Raw genomic sequence first — 22,219 nt, 5'->3', positions numbered from 1 at the left:
AAATTTTTGAAATCTCACTTTCGAATCGCACTCCTAACTTGAATGGTGCATGTATTGTGGGACCAATACACATGTTTTAAAAAAATAAAAAATAAAAAGTGAATGCAGGAGCGGAGCTAGAGCAAGAAGGCAAAAATAGTAAAATTTAAGTCACATAAAATAAGAATGAGAGTAATATAGTGAAAATGACAATCATTTAAAAGAATTGAACCACTTAGATCCAATATAATACAGATGAATCCAAAGATTGAAAGCATGAATTATATGAGCTTAATTGTGGTACACTAGCTCAATCAAATATCAGTCAAAAGAGTCCAAATAAAATCATTTTTTTTTTTTTTTTTTTTTGGGTTTTTTCACATGCATGATTACATTTCTTCTTCAGTGGAATCTAATAATGGTAATTGAATATTCATAAATCATATCTCTTCTCTGGTGACACAAACATGTATGTGAAAGTGGTGGGACCAAACAGAAGACAGGTCCAAACTAAAAGATCTGGTAAAGTTATAAAACAATCATATCCATCTAATTTTTCACTTACAGGAGTCTGATATATATCGCATGATTTCAATTTCTGATTCAAATGCATCAACAAAAACTACCTTAAATTGTGCAACAACCACAGCTTTCCATGTGCATCTTCTTAAATCCTAGACATATATAGTACCAAGTTCCTTGGACAAACCTAACCCAACTCTCTCAATTTCTGTGTGCATGTGTGTGTTTTTGAGCATTGAGCATCAATTACAAAGTGCAATAGAGGGAAATGGCTTGCACTACACTAGGAAGAAATCTTAATTTTTGCTTCACAAGGATCAGACGGTCATCATCAGCCGAATCATCTCGTGCCCCACATATTCCAGAAGATCATAGCCGTCCATTGCCAAAGTACTCCAGTAACAACACCGCCCCAACTCACATCAACCACTTCAACTCTCTTTTTGACCTCACCTTCGACTCACCGGAATCTGACACCGAACCCACCACCCCCGACTTCGCCACCGTCTTCGCCTCCCAACGCCTCTTCTTCTCCTCCCCGGGCCGCTCCAACTCCATCATTGAATCACCACCGTCCTCACCATCATCATCAACGGGTAACCAGCCGGAATCTGACACACTAGTGGGCGGCGGCATTGCCATTTCCACGTACTCGCGGAACCCTTACAAGGACTTCCGGCGATCCATGCAAGAGATGGTGGAGGCACGTGACTTGACGGTTGGAGCCAATTGGGACTACTTGCATGAGCTTCTCTTGTGCTATCTTGCTCTGAACGCTACGAGCACCCACAACTGCATCATTCGAGCTTTCTCCGACGTCGTTGTTAGCCTTGTGTTGTCGCAGGCTGCCGGTGGTGGCCGGGAATCTGAATTCTCCGGCACTGGTTGTAGCATTTCAGCACCGTAAATGTAATGTATATATGAAACGCATTGGTGGTGTTAGACTATGACATAAAATTAATCTTATTTTTTAAGTTTAGATTATATATAGAAAATTTAAAAGTATCATAGTAATATATATATATATATATTGGCATTTCATATACTTCATATACGTGGGGACATATATGCATTTGTTCCCCTTTTTGTCTTCAATTATATCTCCTAATTTTTCATGTGATAATATTGCTTCTGGCCCTTGTTTTAAATCTATTTAAAGCAGTCGCAGAGTCACAATTCACCATTAACAATAATATTATTTTAAAAAATTAAATTAATATAATAAATAGCAAAGGAAGATTTTTTTTTTGTTAATATTTATTCTTAAAATTTTCGTGAAACCCGTTGGAGGGGGAAAAGACATGGGTTTTTTCTGAATTTTAAAAATTTTGTGAAGCAAATAAGTTGGAAAACAAGGGATTTTTTTAATTTAAAAATATTAAGGGATTTTTTTTTTTTTGTGAATTTTGTGCGAATTCATTGGGGACTTTTTTTTATAATATAAATATCATAATTGTTGTATAAAATATATATATAAAAAAAATATAGAAAATCTCAGTGGGGGCAATTGGCCCACTGTACCTAACGTGGCTGCACCAGTGATGTCAAGCATGCTTTTTGCATTTTCCACTTACGTTAATTTTTCCTTGAAATTTCTTAATTTTCTTTAGAACATCCATATAGTAAGGAATTTGGTCCAAACTTTTTTTGAAAACAAATATAATAAATTAATACAACAATTTAAATATAATTGATAGTATTCATGTTTAATACATGTATAATTTGTTTCATATTTTGCAGTAAAATATTTATGGAGAAAAATTTATAGTTTTTTTTTTTTTTTTTTTCCTTAGACAACGTGTATCAGCTTTACAACACACATACCATTCAAGTCGTACGGTTCGAAAGCGAGACCTGGAGGACTATATACCGATCCCTGCCAACACTGTTACGCCTCTGGGTACTATAGTTATGAAGTTGACTTTACTATTATTATGATATTTGTATAAAACTGAAATAAATAAATAGAAAGAATAAAAAGAATGGTGCAAATCTACTTTTAGGGTATTGCATATTTGCATACCAGGTTGATGTTTATGTTGCTCAGAGTATAGTGTTGCATGCACGAGATTTTTATATATAGATCAATGTTTCACACACACACACACACAAACACTCTTCTTTTCTTTTTTACTTTTTCCTTTTTTTTTTTTTTTTTTTTGGGACAACCAAAACACCACTACATAACAAGATTACATAACTCTTTCTTGACTACTGCTTTTTGTTTTTTTACAACCAAAACACCACTACATAACAAGATTACATAAGTCTTTCTTGACTACTGCAAGGATATCAATATACAAATATTTAACAAACATAGCATATATGAGATCAATCCCTGAAGCTTTGATATTAGCTTGGCTAACAGAACTTGCTCGACAGCATATAATTGAAAACAGAGTAAGATGGAGTCAAAATATTACAGCAAGAGTGATGCTCTCAGGAGCTCCAAATACATCCCCTTATCCACGAGCCAAGTATTGCACTAGTCCACTAATATCCACTTGACCTTTCACCATACCCAGCCAAAGCTGTTGCCAAACTTGAGTCATTGCAAGCTGCGAAAATCCACCAACAAGCTGAGCACATTGGAATTTAGCTTCAAGAGTAGTCCAATACCCATTACATAAATTCAACTCCAGCAGATGGTCCCCTACTATGTTAATACTTTATAAATTAACTTGAATTTTCAAAAAAAAAAAAATATGTTGGTTGTGAAAAAATTGTAAGTTATGTGCTAGTATTGAATTAATGTCTTGAAATTAAAATTAGGTAGATCAAAAATAAAATATTCTTTTAGGTGCTGACTAGTGACTACTAAGAGAAGGTGGATGGATCAATTGACATCCTACTTAAACTAAGAACTTCTTAATTTTCAGCTTAAACCTTTGTTATCTTGAATTATTTATTAATTTATTGAATAGTAAAACAAACACATGCCTATATTTTGAATCACTCGAACACTCACAAGGCCAATGGCTTGGCTGAGCAAATATATAAATATGTATGAACAATTTACAAGGCCAATGGATTGGCTAGCCCAACTACAGGTAGCCCAAATAAAATAACATAAAAGAAAATTAGTATCCAAACCCAACATAACAAGTCCATTCCAAAAAAACGCAGGCAAATGTGTTGGCATGGCACCCAGCTGGAGATGGAATTAGCAATGGATATGAACTATCCGGTGCGATTGGGTGACACCCAAAAATAAATAAATAAACAATCCATCCTCCTTAAACCAATAGATGAATATTTGATGGATCAATTGATAATATTACTCTTTCCAATATCATAGTTTGAAAGTTATTGTGCTAAAAGTTGTTCCTGTTTTTTCTTCACTGTTTCATCCTCAATTCCTAAGATAGCTATCCAAATCATTTCACTGTTTCTATTTCACCGTGCACATACTTGCATACATATATACACACACATACATATCCTTTTTTTCGAGTAGAGAGCCCTTTTATTCCAGACTTAAAAACCCTAACTCATTACATCCCTGACCGATAATGCAAGGTTTCTTGATCATCAATGGATGGTGAAACTAAAACCTTAATGATATATAACAAAATCAAGTCCTTTTTGCAATCCATTACCAACCGCCATTCTTCTACCTACGAGCCATGTCCGTCATCCTCTACCACCAACACCACTAGTAGGTTCGCCTCTTTGGACATTGAGTCCGGCACTGATCAATCACAAGTACACGCATTGGCTAGTTAGAGGCTAAAACTTATGAGTATTATATGAGGCTAAATAAGGGTAACATGCATGGACCAGAGGAGGAAATCGAGAGAGGGTAAAGGACACTTTCACATTGACCGTGGAGCAAGATTTTTCTCATTGCGCAATCCTTAATAACAAACCACGGGAGTGAAAAACAAAATAACAATTAAGATCATGAGTGAGTTGAGTGACATAGAGAATGTTTTTCTTAATCGAAGGAACACAAAAGACATTTTGGAAAGTTAAAGAGGTTGAATGAGTACTGAGAGTCAGTTTACCGGTGTGAATGATATGTATAGTTTGTCCATTACTTACGCTTATAGAGTCGCTACTAAGATACTCACTGGGTGATTGAAAATACTGAAGATCAACAGTCATATAATTGGTGGCACCAGTGTCTGGGTACCACTGATGATCTTGAGAATGGAGATGCATCGCAGTAAAAGTCGATGGTAAGCCATCAGCCTGATAAGTCTGATCAAAACAATTATAGCAATAGAGTGCAGTATGACCGTGACCAGCAAAGATATGACAAATGTCTGAAGGAGCAAACCCAAGAATACCACTATTGTAGTGGGGGCCAAAAAAAGCATAGGAGGAACGACCACGACCACAACCACGACCACGACCACGGCAAGGTTGGCCAAAGGAATTTGAAGAAAAATTAAAAGAGTTAGGAGAGGGCCACCTCGATAACCACAACCTCGATAATACAAAGGCAGTGTTTTGAACAGTTTGCTGAGAGAGTGTAACGACCCAAACCGGGGGTCCGGATCGCTAACCAGGTCCTTCACCAAGCCCGAGGACACACTAGGGGTAAAATGGTCATTTTACATTGTGAGAGGGTAATCCATCCTTAAACTAATCAAATTAGGTTTAAAATAATCATTCTTAATCATTTTATGACACTCAGTAAAGTTCTACGGTCATCGGTTATGAATTCCCAAAAGTACCCTTACCCGGTTCGAGGGAAATTCTGACACTGTCCCATTAAAATGACCATAACTCTTAACATGAATGGAATTTAAGGATGAGGTTTATCTCATTGGAAAGCTAACTTAAAATACTTTAACATGGGCTCAAGAATGACCCTATTTAGGTTCCGAACAAAGAAGTTATAACCGTCCGAAGTCAAACGTTCCAAGCTACCAACTGAAGAAGCCAGAATAGTGCACTGGGGGACTTGAACCGGTTCAAAGGCCTTGAACCAGTTTAAGATGGGAAGTATGCCCATTACTAAACCAAAGACCCCCTCTTGAACCAGTTCGATGGGGCTGAACCAGTTCAAGATATCCAGAACCTCCAAATAGCCCTAGACAGCCTAAAATTGTGATCATTTGCACCTTGGCTCAACCTTGGTCCCTTGGTGACCTAACTCAAAGCCCAAACCTGTCCCAAATCTTCCATATAAAGATGAAACTAACATAATTAAATTAAATAAGGCTATACATTAGTCCGATATACCATTTAAATTAAGCAAATTCGTCATACATCGAAAATATGGCCTTAAAGCTTTACATGGGTATTGAATTCATGATGAGACCACAAAATACAAATGAATGGTCTCAAGACCATTTCTAACCATGTGATATATATATTCAAAATGATCCCTAATACATTTACAACAAAAGGGAGTAAAATAAGCATTAAGCACTAAGGAGTCCAAATCCTTCAACCCGTCTACACCGGTGATGGATTATCGTCCGCTACTACATTGTTGTGCCCTGAAAAATGTTAATAATAAAGGGGTGAGCATAAAGCTCAATAGGAGGTGCCTAAGACACACCTCTTGTTATCCCGTGAATGCAAACCAAAGAATAGGAAATTAGAGGACGGGATCATACAACTCCGTAGAGAAAATTTAACCATAATATCAACAACAAACAATCCAAGTCATAACGAACCATGCAGTGCAATGGAATGCAATGTCATGCAATATCGCTCCCCATTTCCAAAACCATCCATCACTTTTTAAACTGTTAATATAGCCCGTCCGTTAGTGACTCCGCAACGACACGAGAGAAGGGTTGGTTACTGTCCCTGACCGTTGGTACCTCCACAGCGTCATTTAGGCCCAGATAACTCAACCACGCTAGGGTGTTCTCCCTAGTTCCCTCTAAGCTATATTAACACCATGGCCCTTTGGTGACTCTGAGGCGACTGGGTTTTCACAAAACCATTTTTAATCAAAACTTTACCCCAAAACCCATTTCTTTCCGTTTCAAAACAACTTTCCCATTTTCTTTACCCTATGTTATGTATGAATGCATCATGCTATTCCATGTCATGCCATTATCCATCATCATACACCAAATTTAAGCTCAAATCACATAGCATAATTTTTCAAGAAATCCCAAGAGAATATTATGATTTCACAATATAAAATTTGGTAAATTCTAAATACAATAGACAAGGAATATTACTAATTAAGCATGTTAATTTGCACAACATTAACTACACCCAAAATCATACACTTTATATACACACATAAATCACTTTAGAGCAAAATAAACACAAATTAGCATACTAGATCACTAATCAAGTAAGATTAACTCACAAAGGTGCACTACAAGAAATTTGGTCTTTGGCGACAAACGAATTTGTCGCTAAAAGTACATATTTTGTCGCGATAAACTTATCGTGACAAAAAAAAAAATCTGTCCCCAATTTGTCGCTAGAAATCGGTCACAATATATTTTTTGTGACAAATATTGATTTGTCGCTAAAGGTGAGATATATTGTGACAAAAAAAATTGTCACAAAATGAATAAAAATTGCCACAAAATATTTGTCGTAAGATGTTCAAAAATTGTCGCCTAAAGACCTCCACACCTATGAAATATGTCATTATTTATTACTATTTTGTGACAAAAGCAATTTTTGTCACTATATGTATAATCTTTTGTGACAAAAATTGTCGCTATAAGCTATTTTATTGTGACAAAACCTTTTGTGACAAAAATATTGTCACTGTAAGCTACTTTATTGTGACAAAACCTTTTGTCACAATATACATCACATGTTGTGACAAAAATATTGTCACTATAAACCACTTTATCGTGACAACAGGTTTTGTCACAATATACATCCTATGTTGTGACAAAAATATTGTCACTATAAGCTATTTTATTGTGACAGAATCTTTTGTCACAATATACATTACATATTGTGACAAAAATGTTGTCACTATAAGCTACTTTATTGTGACAAAACCTTTTGTCACAATATACATTACATGTTCTGACAAAAATGTTGTCATTATAAGTCATTTTATTGTGACAAGAAGTTCTGTCACAATATACATCCTATGTTGTGACAAAAATATTGTCACTAGAAGCTACTTTATTGTGTCACAATATACATCACATGTTGTGACAAAATTATTTGTCACAATATATATATTATGTTGCGACAAATATATTGTCACTATAAGGTTAAATATTGTGACAAAATATATATTTTGTCACAATATATCTATCATGTTATGACAAATATGTTGTCACTATAAGTTAAATATTGTGACAAAATAATATACCATGCCACTAATACAATAATATAATTTTGTTTTTACCTATTTGAAATTTGGAACCTGTAAATTAAATTAAAATATTAATAAACAATCTAAACCAAGATCTAAGCGTATCACTCAAAATCAACATATTTGATAATCAAGCATAGAAGATAAAACACATATTCCATTAAGAATTTAGATATTAAAATATGCAAATCATCTAAAATGATAATTCCAGCACATATCAAAATGCTATAAATCCAATATTACATAATGCTAATCGCATAGACATATCAAAATCCCAAAAGAAATCTGAATCCAGAAGGGGAGCTAGATTGCAATCAATGTGAAACCTGCACAAAAAAAAAAAAAAAAAGAAGAAGAAGAAGAAGAAGAATAGATTAGAATTTGAAGACTGAAATAAAATTTTAAAGATTATTTTAGAGAACTTGATATCCTGGTGAGAATACACTACAAGAAAATAGAATTTTTATAACTTGTAATTAATGACATGCATAAAAAGTAAGCTTTGTTAAGTACTAATTTAAGCCTCATGCACAGGTAAAATATATATATTCATAGCAAAAACTTACTATTTAAATGAGACTTAAGGTCTAGGAAAAAAAAAACACATATATAAATTCCAAACAAATTTGTATAATTAAGGATTTTAGACTATTAAGTCTACAAGTCATTTGAGTGGTTCAGTTGAATTTAAAATTATTAGATTGATCAACTTGATGAAAATGAGATTTTACTCCTCGTCTCAACAAATATATATATATATACTTTTTATTTTTTAACTATTTTAAAATAAAAGTCAAATTATTACATCATTTTTTATAACATTATTATTTTAACTTTCCTACATTGAATTTATAAAAAATAAATCATCACTGGAACAACTATATCTTGTGCATACACTATAAATCACATATGTATGTATATATATATATATATATATATACTGCAATAACATTACAAAATCAATGCTCTATAAAATACCCTTTGATCTGGAGGGCAATACCCAATCCTTTGATTCAGAGGACAATACCCAACACTTTCTTGCTCTATAAAATATATCATTTCTTTTCTGTCTAGACAGGGATATCAAATATAGCTTAGTTATTGACATCTCTTAATTAAAATGATTAAAATACTCACTATTGGCATTCCAAAATATAAATCATATTCTTTTGTTCGGTATTCTTAATTGTTAGCATATTCTTGTTTATGCATCGTACTCATATCTTGGAACCCACGTCAATGTACAGCATCTTACAAAATATTTTAAGCAGAAAGGAGAAAATAAAGGTCTATGATTATATACTTGAAACCTTCTGCAAATTAATGTAAGGACCTTGTGATAATGTCAAAGTTGATAATCCAGTTTTCGGACAATACTTTTCAAATATCAATTGGTTCAACATACAAAATTATGGATAAGGAATTAAATAATTTTTAAAATATAGTTTAGTGCAAACATTTAGAGGGCCTGTGTGGGTTGGCTAAATGTAAAGAGAGAAAAATAAAAGGAAAAGAGTGAAACAATTTGGAAAATGAAAACGACACAATCCTGAATATAGACCCAACTCAATCTATTTCATTGATGATATTTGGGCAAATACCAACTCATTTAACCAAAAGTTCTTATACACAATGAGGTTGCAGATGAGTTGCTTATTCTAAAATAAACATTGATCATGAATGTAAACCAAACTTAAAATGTGATTAATGAAAACCAAACTACATCCACAACAATATCCCGACCTTTGATCCATTTATGCACAATAATAAATAAAAAAAATAAAAAATAAAAAATTAATCACTTAAAGGCACGTGACCCCCTCAAGCATGAGTAAAAAATATTAAAAATGTGCAATCATAAAGCATTCTCATTCTCTCTATAATTCACAAAAAGTAACATAATTTTATACTATAATTCACAAAAAATAAAAAGTATCATCATTTTACACTCTATAAAACTGTTATCTTATGGCTGCATTGATGAAACTTCTTACCACCCAATTTCTCACTATGGAATAAGATATCACTATGCCACAAAGTATTTGATTTTAAAAATTTTGAGTAAAGTGTGTGTGTGTGTATATATATATACACATACATAGAGAGAGATGTTAGAACCATAGAAAGTGGGTCAGGATAAGCATAAAGCTGAAAAACGAGGAAACATCTACTTCCACCAAAGTTTATGATAATTGAAAAAGAGGACAACAGAGGGTGGGTGATGGCCCTTGCTTTCCACAATTCAAATATCTCTTTAGTTTAATATATGGTATCTTTTGTAGTTGAACTCAAAAATTAGAAAATAAAATAAAACAGATGATGGTGCACAAATGAAGTTATTAGAAATTACTTTCAAAAGTTAAAACGTACGAGATAATATGACGGATAATAAAAAGAGATCCAAAATTCCCTTAACTTGTAGGTTTTGTAGACAATCTTCCTTTTAAATTTTTTTTTTTTTTTTCTAATAAAGGGGTTGTTTTTTGATTTGTTGTTAAAAATATCCCCTGAATTGCATAAAACACTCTCGACTTGGTAGAAGTTTTTTAGTAAAAAAAAACACTTACTTAGATGGAATTTTTCGACAACAAAAAAATAAAAATAAAAACAAATTTATTACAAAACGCTATGAGTCTAACACGGAGTTTAATGCAATTCATCCTAAAAATAAATTAGTGTAATGCTAATGTTGATTTTTGCTCTAATGTATGAGTTTGTAACTTTTTATATTACTAGGTTGTTAGAGCCACAAACCAGATCGATCTGTGATGTGGCCCAGTGCTTTTCTCTCATCCCATGCAAACCTAAGTAGGTTTTCTAGTGTAGTATTGTCACACATATGTTGTAAGTTGAATAATTACCACACAACTCTTTTCTTTTGGTACAGATGAGGTTTTAGCAGTACTTGATACTTCTATGTATACAATCATTAAATAAAATCAAAAACCAAGTCTATCACTTCTATTCTAATTGGACCAACAAACACCAACAAGACTTTCCCTTCCTAGAAACAAAGAGATGATTGTGTGCAATATATATGATTGATAAAATATTAAATTGAAAAATATATATATATGTTGTTACTTGTTTTCTATATATGTTGTTGCTCTGCAAAGTAAGCAGAACCACAAGTTTGCAAACAAGAGCAATCACTTTATGCAAGCAATGGCAAACTTTTGGTCCATACATAGCCTATCCCTACCAGCACCTTGCATTGGCCAGGTTAATTCTAGATAATGTCCTCATTCCCTTTGTTGATTTGCCTATTGTCTTTAAATAGATTTTTTCAATTGTTCATTTTTTGGTTTCATCGGATGCAAGGGTCCAACAGCGGAAATCTTTTTTTTAAAAAAATTAAGCTGTTGATTTTGGTAATTAACTTTCTGGATGAATAAAGAAGATTCAAGATATCTGATCATGTATAGAAAGTATATTTCTAAGCTTTAGTGGATTATAACTTCCCAGAAAATATTAAGAGGTCAACCTGCTATGGTGCTAGGGATGGAGAGGTTGATCTTAGTTTTGATAGTTTAGATTCTAGTTTGTATAGTTTTGTCTGGTTTGGGTATCATTCTCATTAAAGTAGGGGTAAACCCTCCTTAAATCCCAAAAAAAATTATTAGTAGTGGCATAAGTAGTAAAAGCCACAACAACAGCAACAGAACAAACATTGCTGGAATTTAACAAATCAGACCCTTTTTTTTTTAGGTAAAATTTCAGACCCATTAAAGAAGTGCATGAACGGAAAGAAAAGGAAAAAGCAAATCACATGTTTTTATGTACCTGTCTCTGCAGAAATTCCCTCTTCAGTGGCTTTCCTCTTATTTTATGTGTCATTTGTGATTAATAAGACCCATGTTGCACCACCAAGATGGTTATGATACCACTGAGTTGCCACTAGAATTGCTGAACTTCCAATTCATCAATGTCAGAAGAAGGAAATCTACAATTGCATGTTCTTACACTAAAAACAGGAATAAGTACCACAATTATAATAAAGTGTACTTAAAAAAATGGTTCATACTTTCAATATTTATAGTATTCCTGTTATACTCCCACCATGTTGTAAGACATCCCCATATATGATTACAATTACAAGACAACGCAAACACACGCAAAGTGAAATAAGACACCATATGCTCCCCATTTTTGGATAAAACAACTGAACACCATTTAAAAGTAGCTTTTAAGACATCATTACACTAGCATTGTTTATAAAATGCAATCAGATTGGAGGGTGCATATATAAATGAATCAAGCCAAGAGCATATTACCAGTGGTAAACTAGCCATCAAAAGCAAAAGCACGTTGAAAATAACATCCAGTTTACATAGTATTCTAAATACGGATGTGTTGTATAAAAACAACATTAATTAAAATTACCTGTTGAAAAAAATATTTAATTAAAATTATAAAAGAACTTCCATGTGTATCTTCATTTTTGGATCCAAACTATCTTTTGACTTGTCTTAAATATAACAAGACTACCTACAAGACCATTGTTTCCTTAAATTGTTGAAAAGAAATTGAAAGAATTCAAACATCGTGATGAAAATGATGAAAATTAAGAGATGACTCACTTGTGATGTTCGTTAGAGGAAACAAAGAACTTCCTCGTAGAATTGCTGCACAGGGCTCTAACTCTGTTATAAACTGAAAGATTCTTGTTCTTGACCTCTTGCAGCACAATCGATAACACAACAACATCATCAATTGCCGGATTCTCAAGCAAATCAATCTGAGAACACGGACAATGAAAACCAAACCAAAGTTCTAGTTATACATATATGTGTGTGTGTGTGTATATATAATTGGTGCAATGTAAAACAAGAACTTGTGAAATGACCTGATTGAGAACAACATTGGTTCTGTATATGGTAGATGTAAACAAAGTAATGTTAATTCGTTCAATCTATGTGTGTTTCAGTGTGTGCGAATATGTGTGTTTTAGTGTGTGCTAATATATGTGTGAAAAAGGAAACAAGAAGAAGGAATTAAACAGAGAAAAGTTAGGCTTTGCTTACCGATCAGACAAAAGGATCGCTTCTTTATAGGAATTTTTGTCTTTGAATTTAGGGTTTTGTTTATAAGCCGTGTGTTATCATTTAGGGCCTGGGGTCCCTTCTATGGTGACCGAAGACAGAGACGACAATGTTATCCGGATATAGAGACGACGATGGTGACCGGAGACAGAGACGACGATGGAAAGCCTGGCCGTTTGCAGCGAGATGCACACAAGAAGATTTTTTTGTGTTAGGGCTTCTCAAAGAGGGAAAGTGTTCGTGTTCGTGTTTGTGTGAAGTTGTGTTTGTCTTACTTAAGATCTTTTTTTTATTATTTTGTTTATTTTCGTCAATTACTAGCGGGAATAATTCCCACTTGTGGAGGGGGGGAAATTTTCACTTTCTACCTTGTGTTACTGAAAGATTTTTTTTTTTTTTTTTTTATCAATTACTGGCGGGAATAATTCCCACCTATGGAGGGGTAAATTTTTTCACAGAATGCGAAATTTTTATTAAAATAAGACAATAAAGACATAAAATATATTAATATTGAAAACACATAAAACAAAACCCGGTCTTAGTATTTTATAAAAAACACGATCCAATTTATATTAAAATAATTAAAAGAAATATTCAACGCAACCTAGTCAGGAAAATCAAAATTCAACTTCATATCAAAGTAAATGTGACTATCTTACATTTTGAATTACAAAATTATCAATTAAAGTATCCCAATTAAATTTCTTCAACATATATTTTTCAATATATATCATAGTCAATCCATTTAATCTTTCTTATGACACCGTTAATCACAGGTAAGATTTGATCAACTTTAACTTTGAAAACTTCTCCCAACAAATGCAACTGTAATTGGGATAGTCAATAATACTCTATATGCAATCCAAGCATTAAGAAAATAATTACTTAACCTTTTATAAAATCAAATACTTTAATTGCCTTTTTTTTTTTTTTTTCCTCTCAGTAAAGTTTCTCTTAAGACTTGTAACTCTAAAAATAATTTTGTCTCGTCAATATCATAAACCATTTCATATTAATGTCTAGTTGATGTAATTTATCAAAAATTAACAGAAAATAAGTTACAAATTGATCAAGTGAAAGATCAGGAACGGCGGATGTCTGAAATGGAAAGTCACCAATGGGCCAGTGGCCTAGCGGTATCAGCCTCTTATCTCCCGAAGGGAAGTCAGGGGTTCAAGTCTCAAAAGAAATATGTGTGTGTGAGTATCAACTAGGAAAAAAAATGGAAAGTCAATCTATCTATATGTGTGTTAATATTCTAAAAATTAGGAGAATCTTATAATCCAAACATGGCTAATGATGATGATAATGATCCATTAAGGGCGGTTACTCTACCTGCACCCAAGTAGGTAGGGTGACCCAAGTCGCAATGAGGATGTTGCGAGTTTGGGTAGGAAAAAATGTAATAAGGTTCATTTATTGTGATACCCCTTAATTTCAGAACACGGGTTGATCAAATCCACGCACATAATTAAGGAATATTAAAACAATTAAAGTATTTAAACAAACACAGATTACAAAATGAAATAAATAATACGCTGAAGAAAACTAATAAATAATAAATCAATTAATAACTCTATAATGGTTACAACTCGGGAATCCCGTAACTCAATGACCCCTTAACCAAAAGTCACTATTCAGAATTTCAAAAATAAATACTAATGTCAAATAAAGAAATAATATCCTACTTTGAAATAAATTGAAAGAATAGATAAGTCCTCCAACTGCAGATCCTCAACTTTGAGACTTGAACCTCTAGTAACCTGAAAGATAAAAATAAAGTGGGTCAAGTATACATATACCCATATATTATACAATATATATGTTTATAATACCTTCAATAATAATCATTGATTATTTAAAATCATATATACATATATATTAATGAATATATATATATACATATATTTCCTTCCATTCTAAACATAAATTAATTAAATCATATATAATTAAGTATATATATAACTCCTTCCATCACCAAATTACTAATTAATGATATTTACACAAATTAAATATTACTAAATATCGTCATAAATGGTTTCCCAAAAATACTCCATATTAGTTTAAATAATTTTCTAACATCATCTCACTAAAATGTAAATATCTATTAGTATGATGGAAATCTGAGAATGAAATTGATAACATTGAAAAGAAGACGAAAAATCCTTAAATTTGAGCTCAATAATAACCCAATTCCGATTTAAGATGACTGAGTTATGACCGTTTAAATTTTGAGTAACAAATTAGTAAAAAATAATAGGTTGAGCTCAATCGCTACTATGAGCTCGACCACACCGAATAATTTATTTGCTAACCAGAACAAGTCAACGGTCCAGATCTGATTGTGCACCACTCTCTATAGTCTGCGCTACACCAGATCAATTCCTTATTGACCAGACCACTTCCATGGTCCAGATGACCATGAACACCAAAATCCCATACACTGTACCATAGTGAATCATCCATCCCTCATCATCACCATACAAAAGTCAAGATCTGCGTGTTCTCACTATTATCTATGCCGCGCCACACTAGATCAATTCCCAAAAATTCTTAAACCCTAAATAATCCTCTTGGGTCACAGATCAAGCATATAGTTGATTTTAAATATATACAACCTATATATATAATTAAAATTCAACAATTCCAAAAATAAAAATAATAATAAAACATGTTTTTAATACTCTGATTTAAATCTGATTTAATCAAATAAAATTAATCTAAACACTGAAACTCAAGGTGAAATCCTTATGAGTTCTAAGAGCAGAGTTAGAAAAGAATTTGCTTGAAGGTTTCAAAACGAAACCGACGCTTCAAGTTTTGATTGTCTCTTCCAAATTTGACGTCTTCTTTCTCAGATCCGGCCTCCTCGTTATTAGCCTTCTCTTTTTCTCTCATTACCTCTCTTATTCGTGTAAACTTTTAACCCTAAAACCTTATGTGTATATTTCTACACATTAAAATCCAAATCATATTCCTACTAGGACTACCAAATAAAAGAAATACTAATTATCTTAAATAATATATATATTATAATATATGTGTATATTTCCTTTCATGATAATCCTTAACTAATTAAATTATACACACACACACACAAACACACACATATATATAATAATTAATTAATTATATTTATATACATATAATTATATATATATATATATATATATATAATTATGCAAAGATAATTAATTAAATATCTTTATAACCATGGGCCCTTATTAATTAACCCAATAAGGCTTCTTTTAAACTCAAGACCACATCCATTGGTCACATTCATTTTAAACCTAATCCAATTAAAATAAAATAATTAAATTAAATGTGATAATTACAAATAATTAACAAACAATTCACGTAAACATAAATACACACAAATCAAATAGACAATTTAATCATAACATTTCACAAAGCAAAACACCATATCAATTCAATAAATATATTAACGAAATATAATCTAATTAAAATAAGATAATTAATCTAAGCACTCAATTAAATAAAACAAATCATTTTAAAAATAAAATAAAAATAATTTGTCCCAATTAATAAATCCTTCGTATTTATATATTCTCTTATTTAAATTTAAATATGAATTATACAAATTACCCCTTAACTTTATTATTAGAATTAATTTATCATTAAAAAAAATTATAACTACCATTTTATAAAATGATTAACTTATTATTAGAACATTGGGGCATTTTTGGAAATAGGTAGTATTAGGCACAAAATATAATTCAAAGGGGTTATTTACAAATTCAAGCATAGTTCAAAGCGTTTTTTGCACTTTACCATATATTTATATATATACACACATTTTTATATATTAAAAACATACCTTATGATAAGTTTTAATTTTTCTTATTATTTCTCAAACAAGTATATGGTGACAGAAGGCTAATTTGTGACAAAAATTTACTCTTTTGTGACGAAATATCTTTTGTCATTAAAAAATAGAAATTGGCGACAAATAATTTGTCACAAAAAGTCTATTAATTATGACAAAGCTATATTTGTCACAATAACTTAACCTTTTGTGACAATGCATCATTTGTCATTAGAAGGTTATTTATAACGACAACAATTTTTGTCGTTAAAATGCTATCAATTGTGACAAAGCTATATTTGTCACAATAACTTAACGTTTTGTGACAATGCATCATTTGTCACTAGAAGGTTGTTTGTAGCGACAACAATTTTTGTCGCTAAAATGCCACCAATTGTGACAAAGCTATATTTGTCACAATAACTCAACCTTTTGCGACAAAGCCTCATTTGTCACTAGAAGGTTGTTTGTAGTGACAACAATTTTTGTTGCTAAAATGCCACCAATTGTGACAAAGCTATATTTGCCACCAATTGTGACAAAGCTATATTTGTCACAATAACTTAACTTTTTGTGACAAAGTATTATTTGTCACTAGAAAGTTGTTTGTAACGACAACAATTTTTGTCGCTAAAATACCACCAATTGTGATAAAGCTATATTTGTCACAATAACTTAACCTTTTGTGACAAAGCATCATTTGTCACTAGAAGGTTGTTTGTAGCGACAACAATTTTGTAGCTAAAATGCCATCAATTGTGTGCAACAATAACTCAACCTTTTGCGACAAAGCATCATTTGTTACTAGAAGGTTGTTTGTAGCGACAACAATTTTTGTCGTTGAAATGACACCAATTGTGATAAAGCTATATTTGTCACAATAACACAACCTTTTGCGACAATGCATCATTTATCACTAGAAGGTTGTTTGTAGCGACAACAATTTTGTCTCTAAAATGCCACCAATTGTGACAAAGCTATATTTGTCACAATAACTCAACCTTTTGCGACAAAGCTTCATTTGTCACTAGAAGGTTGTTTGTAGCGACAACAATTTTTGTCTCTAAAATGCCACCAATTGTGATAAAGTTATATTTGTCCCAATAACTCAACCTTTTGCGACAATGCATCATTTGTCACTAGAAGGTTGTTTGTAGCGACGACAATTTTGTCGCTAAAATGCCACCAATTGTGACAAAACTATATTTGTCACTAAAATCTAGTTAATCGCGACAAAGCTATATTTGTTACTATATTGCAATTAGTTGCGACAATATATTTGTCACTAAAAGCAATTTTGTCGCCATACCCTTTCCCGCCATATGGCGGGACATAAGGAAATTCCCGGGGTAGATATTGCGACAACTTTTTGTGACAAATTTGGTTTTTGTTGAGTAAAGTTAGCTTAAGGCGACAAGTTACTTTTTGTCACAAAAAGGTCATTTTATTGCGACAAATTCATCTTGTTGCTATAGCTTTTGTCGCTAAAGCCTAAATTTGTTGTAGTGGTGCAAGATTGTATAGATTAGAGACCCCTACCTCAAGATATGCAAAAACTCCCAATTTGTGCCCTAGATCTCGAAATCCCAAAGTGCACCAAACAAGAAATTGCTTTTATCAATTTGTCGATATCGGCGTGATCTTCAATTTGCCGCAAACGACACTCAAAATCTCCGAATATTGAAAGAGAAATCAAGTTTGGAAGTTTGAGACAAAAAAAAAAAAAAAAAAAAAAAAAAAAAAAATCTAAAAGAGGAAAAAGAGGGAGAGGGTTGCGAGAGAGAGGAAAAGAGAGAGAGATTGTGTGATCAAATGGCCTCTTGGCCTAATTTTAAAAGACATGTGGGCCCCATCATTTTTCTTTTATTTTCTTTTTATTTCTTTTCATTTTCTTTACACCATACATATATATATACATATATACACACACCAACTATATAAGACCCACATAAAATACATCAAATAAAATACAAGAGATGCCAATGGACCGAATTAAAATCCCTGAATGCTACAGTTCTGTAGCTAGTCCCACACGGGATTGTCCGGCCCGAAAAATGAAAAAAAACAAAAATGACAAACCTTGCATTTCAAAGAGACCTGGACTCAATGAAATGCCCCAACCAACTCTCGAACACAACTGACACACTCCACGGTGTCCGATACGTAAAATAGCAAAAAAACGAAAATGTCCTCGAAAAATCAGAAAATTCCAAAAATTGAAAAATGGCAAAAATTGGAACATCATAGAGAGATTGGTGGTACGAGAGAAATGGAGTTCATGAGACAGAAGAATAGGGAAAAACTGATTCTTCCATAAGAGATAGTTGGAGCGGTCAAGTTTAATGGAGACTAGATGCGAGATATGGTGAAGCGGGGCAGGAGTGGATAGAGGTACAATCAAGAGAGATGAATCGGGAGTGGTGAAGCCGGAGGTAGGGGAAGGAGATAAGGGCGTTGTGCTATCAAAAGAAGATATGTTGTCAGTTTGGAGAAAAGAAGAAAAAAAAAATGATTATTACTTGGAGAAGAAAAAAATGATTGTGACTCTGATACCATGTAGTTTGATATGATTTTGCAATACCCAATGGGTCTGTCTTCGATCACTTGTATTTATAGAGGAGGTTTAGAGCCCGTTTGGGGTTGCTATTGGCATTAAAAAAGGGCTTTTATCAATAGAGTTGTCAAAAAATTACTGTTGACCTTATGGATTTCATCCAAAGACAATCTAGTGATTTTGATGATTACAAAACATTAATGGTGTTTAAGGACTAATGTTTACATTGAGTGTTATAAATGATTTAGATTCATAGAAGAACCTTAATGAAGATTATAAAAATCATTCCATGTATTCCATTACTCAATATCACATTTATGGAAAACAATGGATACAAAGAAATATGAAGTTGTAAGGAGCCAAATGTAATTTCACTCAAAGATAGCTTGGACAACAATGAACAATCAAGCAACTCAAAGAAAATAATAAAACAAGAATACCTCAAACCTTAAACGATCATAGATAAAGCTTGAAGAAAGTGGTAGATATATAGCTTGGTGAGTGCTAGCTTAAATTGTAAAGTTATTTTTGAAGTAACTTCATTTGAAATCTCTTCTCTTATAAGACCATGCATATCATTAATTATGTCATTCATGAGTTCCTATGACTATTAGAAATACACTATGAATTTCATTACATATATATATTTGACATTCAAAGCCTAAACGATCATAGATAAAGCTTGAAGAAAGTGGTAGATAGCTTGGTGAGTGCTAGCTTAAATTGTAAAGTTATTTTTGAAGTAACTTCTTTTGAAATCTCATCTCTTACAGGACCATGCATCTCATTATATCATTCATGAATTATTATGACCATTAACAATAGACTATGAACTTCATTACATATATATTTGACATATGAAGTTTTTGCTAAAGAATGAGTTAGTTCAAGCTTGCATAAGCTTTGAAAGAAGTCAACATTTGAGTTAGAAATTCTAGGACCATGCACTTTAATCATGTGATATACGTTGGTCTCTAGATAGTAGAGTTTAAGGCATTGAACTTAATTATTCATGTTAAAGGCCTTTGTTACCATGAGTTGGTATAAAACTCTAAGACCCAACACACTTGATGAACATCATTCTAAATGGTCCCTAGACTCTTAGGAATAAGACTTGAACTTAATTAAACAATTTATCAAAGTCCTAGGTGCTAGAAAGATAGCTATCTCATAAGAAGAAATTTTCAGCCCAAAAAACTTCCTGACCAGGTTGCACTAAAACTGTTATAACTACTTCTGTATTTGAAGTTTTTAAGTAAGTCTAATGGCATTGGAAAAATGAATTCAAGCCATTCAGTTTAGACTCAAATTTTACTTAATTTGGATTTAAATTAACTGAGATATGACTATCACAAGATGCAATTTTATGCACAACAAAATTCCTGACCAGGTTGCATTGAAACGTTCATAACTATTTTTGTAGTTGGATTTTTTGAGTGAGACCAGTGGCATTGGAAAGAGGCTTCAAGACAATAAATCTAGAATCAAATTTGACCCAGTTTGGAGTTATATATATTGACTGAGATATAGGCATTTGAAAATTAATATTTGTTCAGCTCATCTAGCCGAGTAAATCATTGAAGTAATCAATCAAATGAACCATCAAAACGATCAGATGGTTAAAATAGTAGGAATATCAGTTTGCAAACTCATATAATCGATTAGATCATCCATGTAAATGATCAGATGGTCCTGGATCTGAAGTAATTGATCAGATTACTCTTTTAAACAATAAGATGAATGGCTAGAAGTGTTTCAATGGCTATAATAAGTATTTAACTTCATAAGAACTTACCATAATACCCCCAAACGACTATATTATTCAAATGGGCTATAAAAACACAATGTTTGAATGTTTAAACATTGTGAAAATGCAAGAGTGCCATAGAGAGACCTCCCTTTGGGGATGGAACTTGTTTATCATTCTTGATAGAAATCTCTTATAGGAACACCATTGAAGCATACATTGCATATCATTCATGTGATTCATCTTGTAAACCTAAAGTTGAACTTTCATTTGATTATTTCATTTGTAACTCTAAGTATGAGAGCTTTAATTTGTATATTTGTCTATTTGAGAGATATTCATTGTAAGTTTCATCATATATTTATTATTGAGAGAAGAAGACCAAGTGGTGCTCTTGTCAAGGGAAAACTTGCTTAAATTATTGTAAAGGGTTGGTTTAACCCACCGGATTGATGTAATCCAAAGGAAGACTAAGAGGATGTTATTCTTTTAGCAAATGAAAACATGGTCTTGCTTCTTTTGAAGGGTTGCTCTCTATCCGTAAGGAGGTGCTATAGTGAAATCCTTGAGAGGTTTTCTTTAGGCATGGATGTAGGCCGAGGTCGTGCCGAACCTTGTACATCGCATGTCCTATGGTTTGTAATTTCTCTAATCTTACCTTTTATTTCCCTAACATTTTCCATTTCACAATCTCTATGAGATGGACACCTTAATTTGAATTTATGAGGAGGATATGATGTACGCTTGGATGGATTGGATTGGATTATATTGAGATAGTTGCTTGAAGAAATCAAACATGAATATATTTCTCCACTAGCTAAATGTTATTGCAGACCAAGTGTTTGATAGAATGTATATTCAACCTAACCTTCATATTTAGAGTTTATATACTTAACAAGTATTTGATATATTTCTTATAAACTCCACAATAAGGCTTTTGATGACATTTGTATCTTGAACATAATTTACATCAATATTGTTCAAATGTTTGTCCTCAGTGATTAGTTGAATTACATGCATTGGTACTTGAAGTATTCTCATTTGTAATTTGAATTCAATTATGCTCATGCTTCATTTTACATCTTACATATGCATAATTCAAAGAATGAAATAAGATAGTTATTAGCTAAGGCAACATACTTATCAAATGTAGTAAGCTAATTGTTATACATTTCTAAGGTTAAGAAAGTTTTACACTACAATCCACTTGAGAAAGACATTCATCACAATGAATCATATTTTGTTATAGGAAAAAGAAAGAGTTAATATCTAACTATTGTCC

At 32.3% G+C, this 22,219-nt stretch overlaps 1 protein-coding gene and 1 long non-coding RNA gene across 2 annotated transcripts; one reads left to right on the top strand and one right to left on the bottom strand.

Annotated features, from left to right (window-relative positions):
• Positions 1 to 567: 567 nt before the first annotated feature.
• On the top strand, positions 568 to 1,530 carry LOC132310231 (transcription repressor OFP12-like). The gene has a single exon (XM_059808431.1). It carries the CDS (start codon positions 770 to 772, stop codon positions 1,406 to 1,408), a length of 639 nt encoding a protein of 212 aa, XP_059664414.1. The 5' UTR covers positions 568 to 769; the 3' UTR covers positions 1,409 to 1,530.
• A 6,377-nt stretch (positions 1,531 to 7,907) lies between these two features.
• LOC132306908 (uncharacterized) lies at positions 7,908 to 13,083 on the bottom strand. Its single transcript, XR_009482132.1, has 4 exons — positions 12,793 to 13,083; positions 12,349 to 12,506; positions 11,552 to 11,674; positions 7,908 to 8,094 (listed from the first exon to the last, which is right to left on the bottom strand). It is a non-coding gene; the product is annotated as an uncharacterized LOC132306908 (long non-coding RNA).
• Between the last annotated feature and the right edge of the window lie 9,136 nt (positions 13,084 to 22,219).

The sequence above is a fragment of the Cornus florida genome, unplaced genomic scaffold (assembly GCF_030987335.1).
Source record: "Cornus florida cultivar Cherokee Brave unplaced genomic scaffold, ASM3098733v1 CherokeeBrave_3.0.0_Hap2_Chr05, whole genome shotgun sequence".
NCBI lineage: Eukaryota > Viridiplantae > Streptophyta > Magnoliopsida > Cornales > Cornaceae > Cornus > Cornus florida.
Note: the sequence above shows the minus strand (reverse complement) of the source record. Positions and strands in the feature narration are given on the sequence as shown.

Coding starts and splice junctions, on each gene's coding strand:
- LOC132310231 (XM_059808431.1), top strand. CDS start 770: ATGGCTTGCACTACACTAGGAAGAAATCTTAATTTTTGCTTCACAAGG.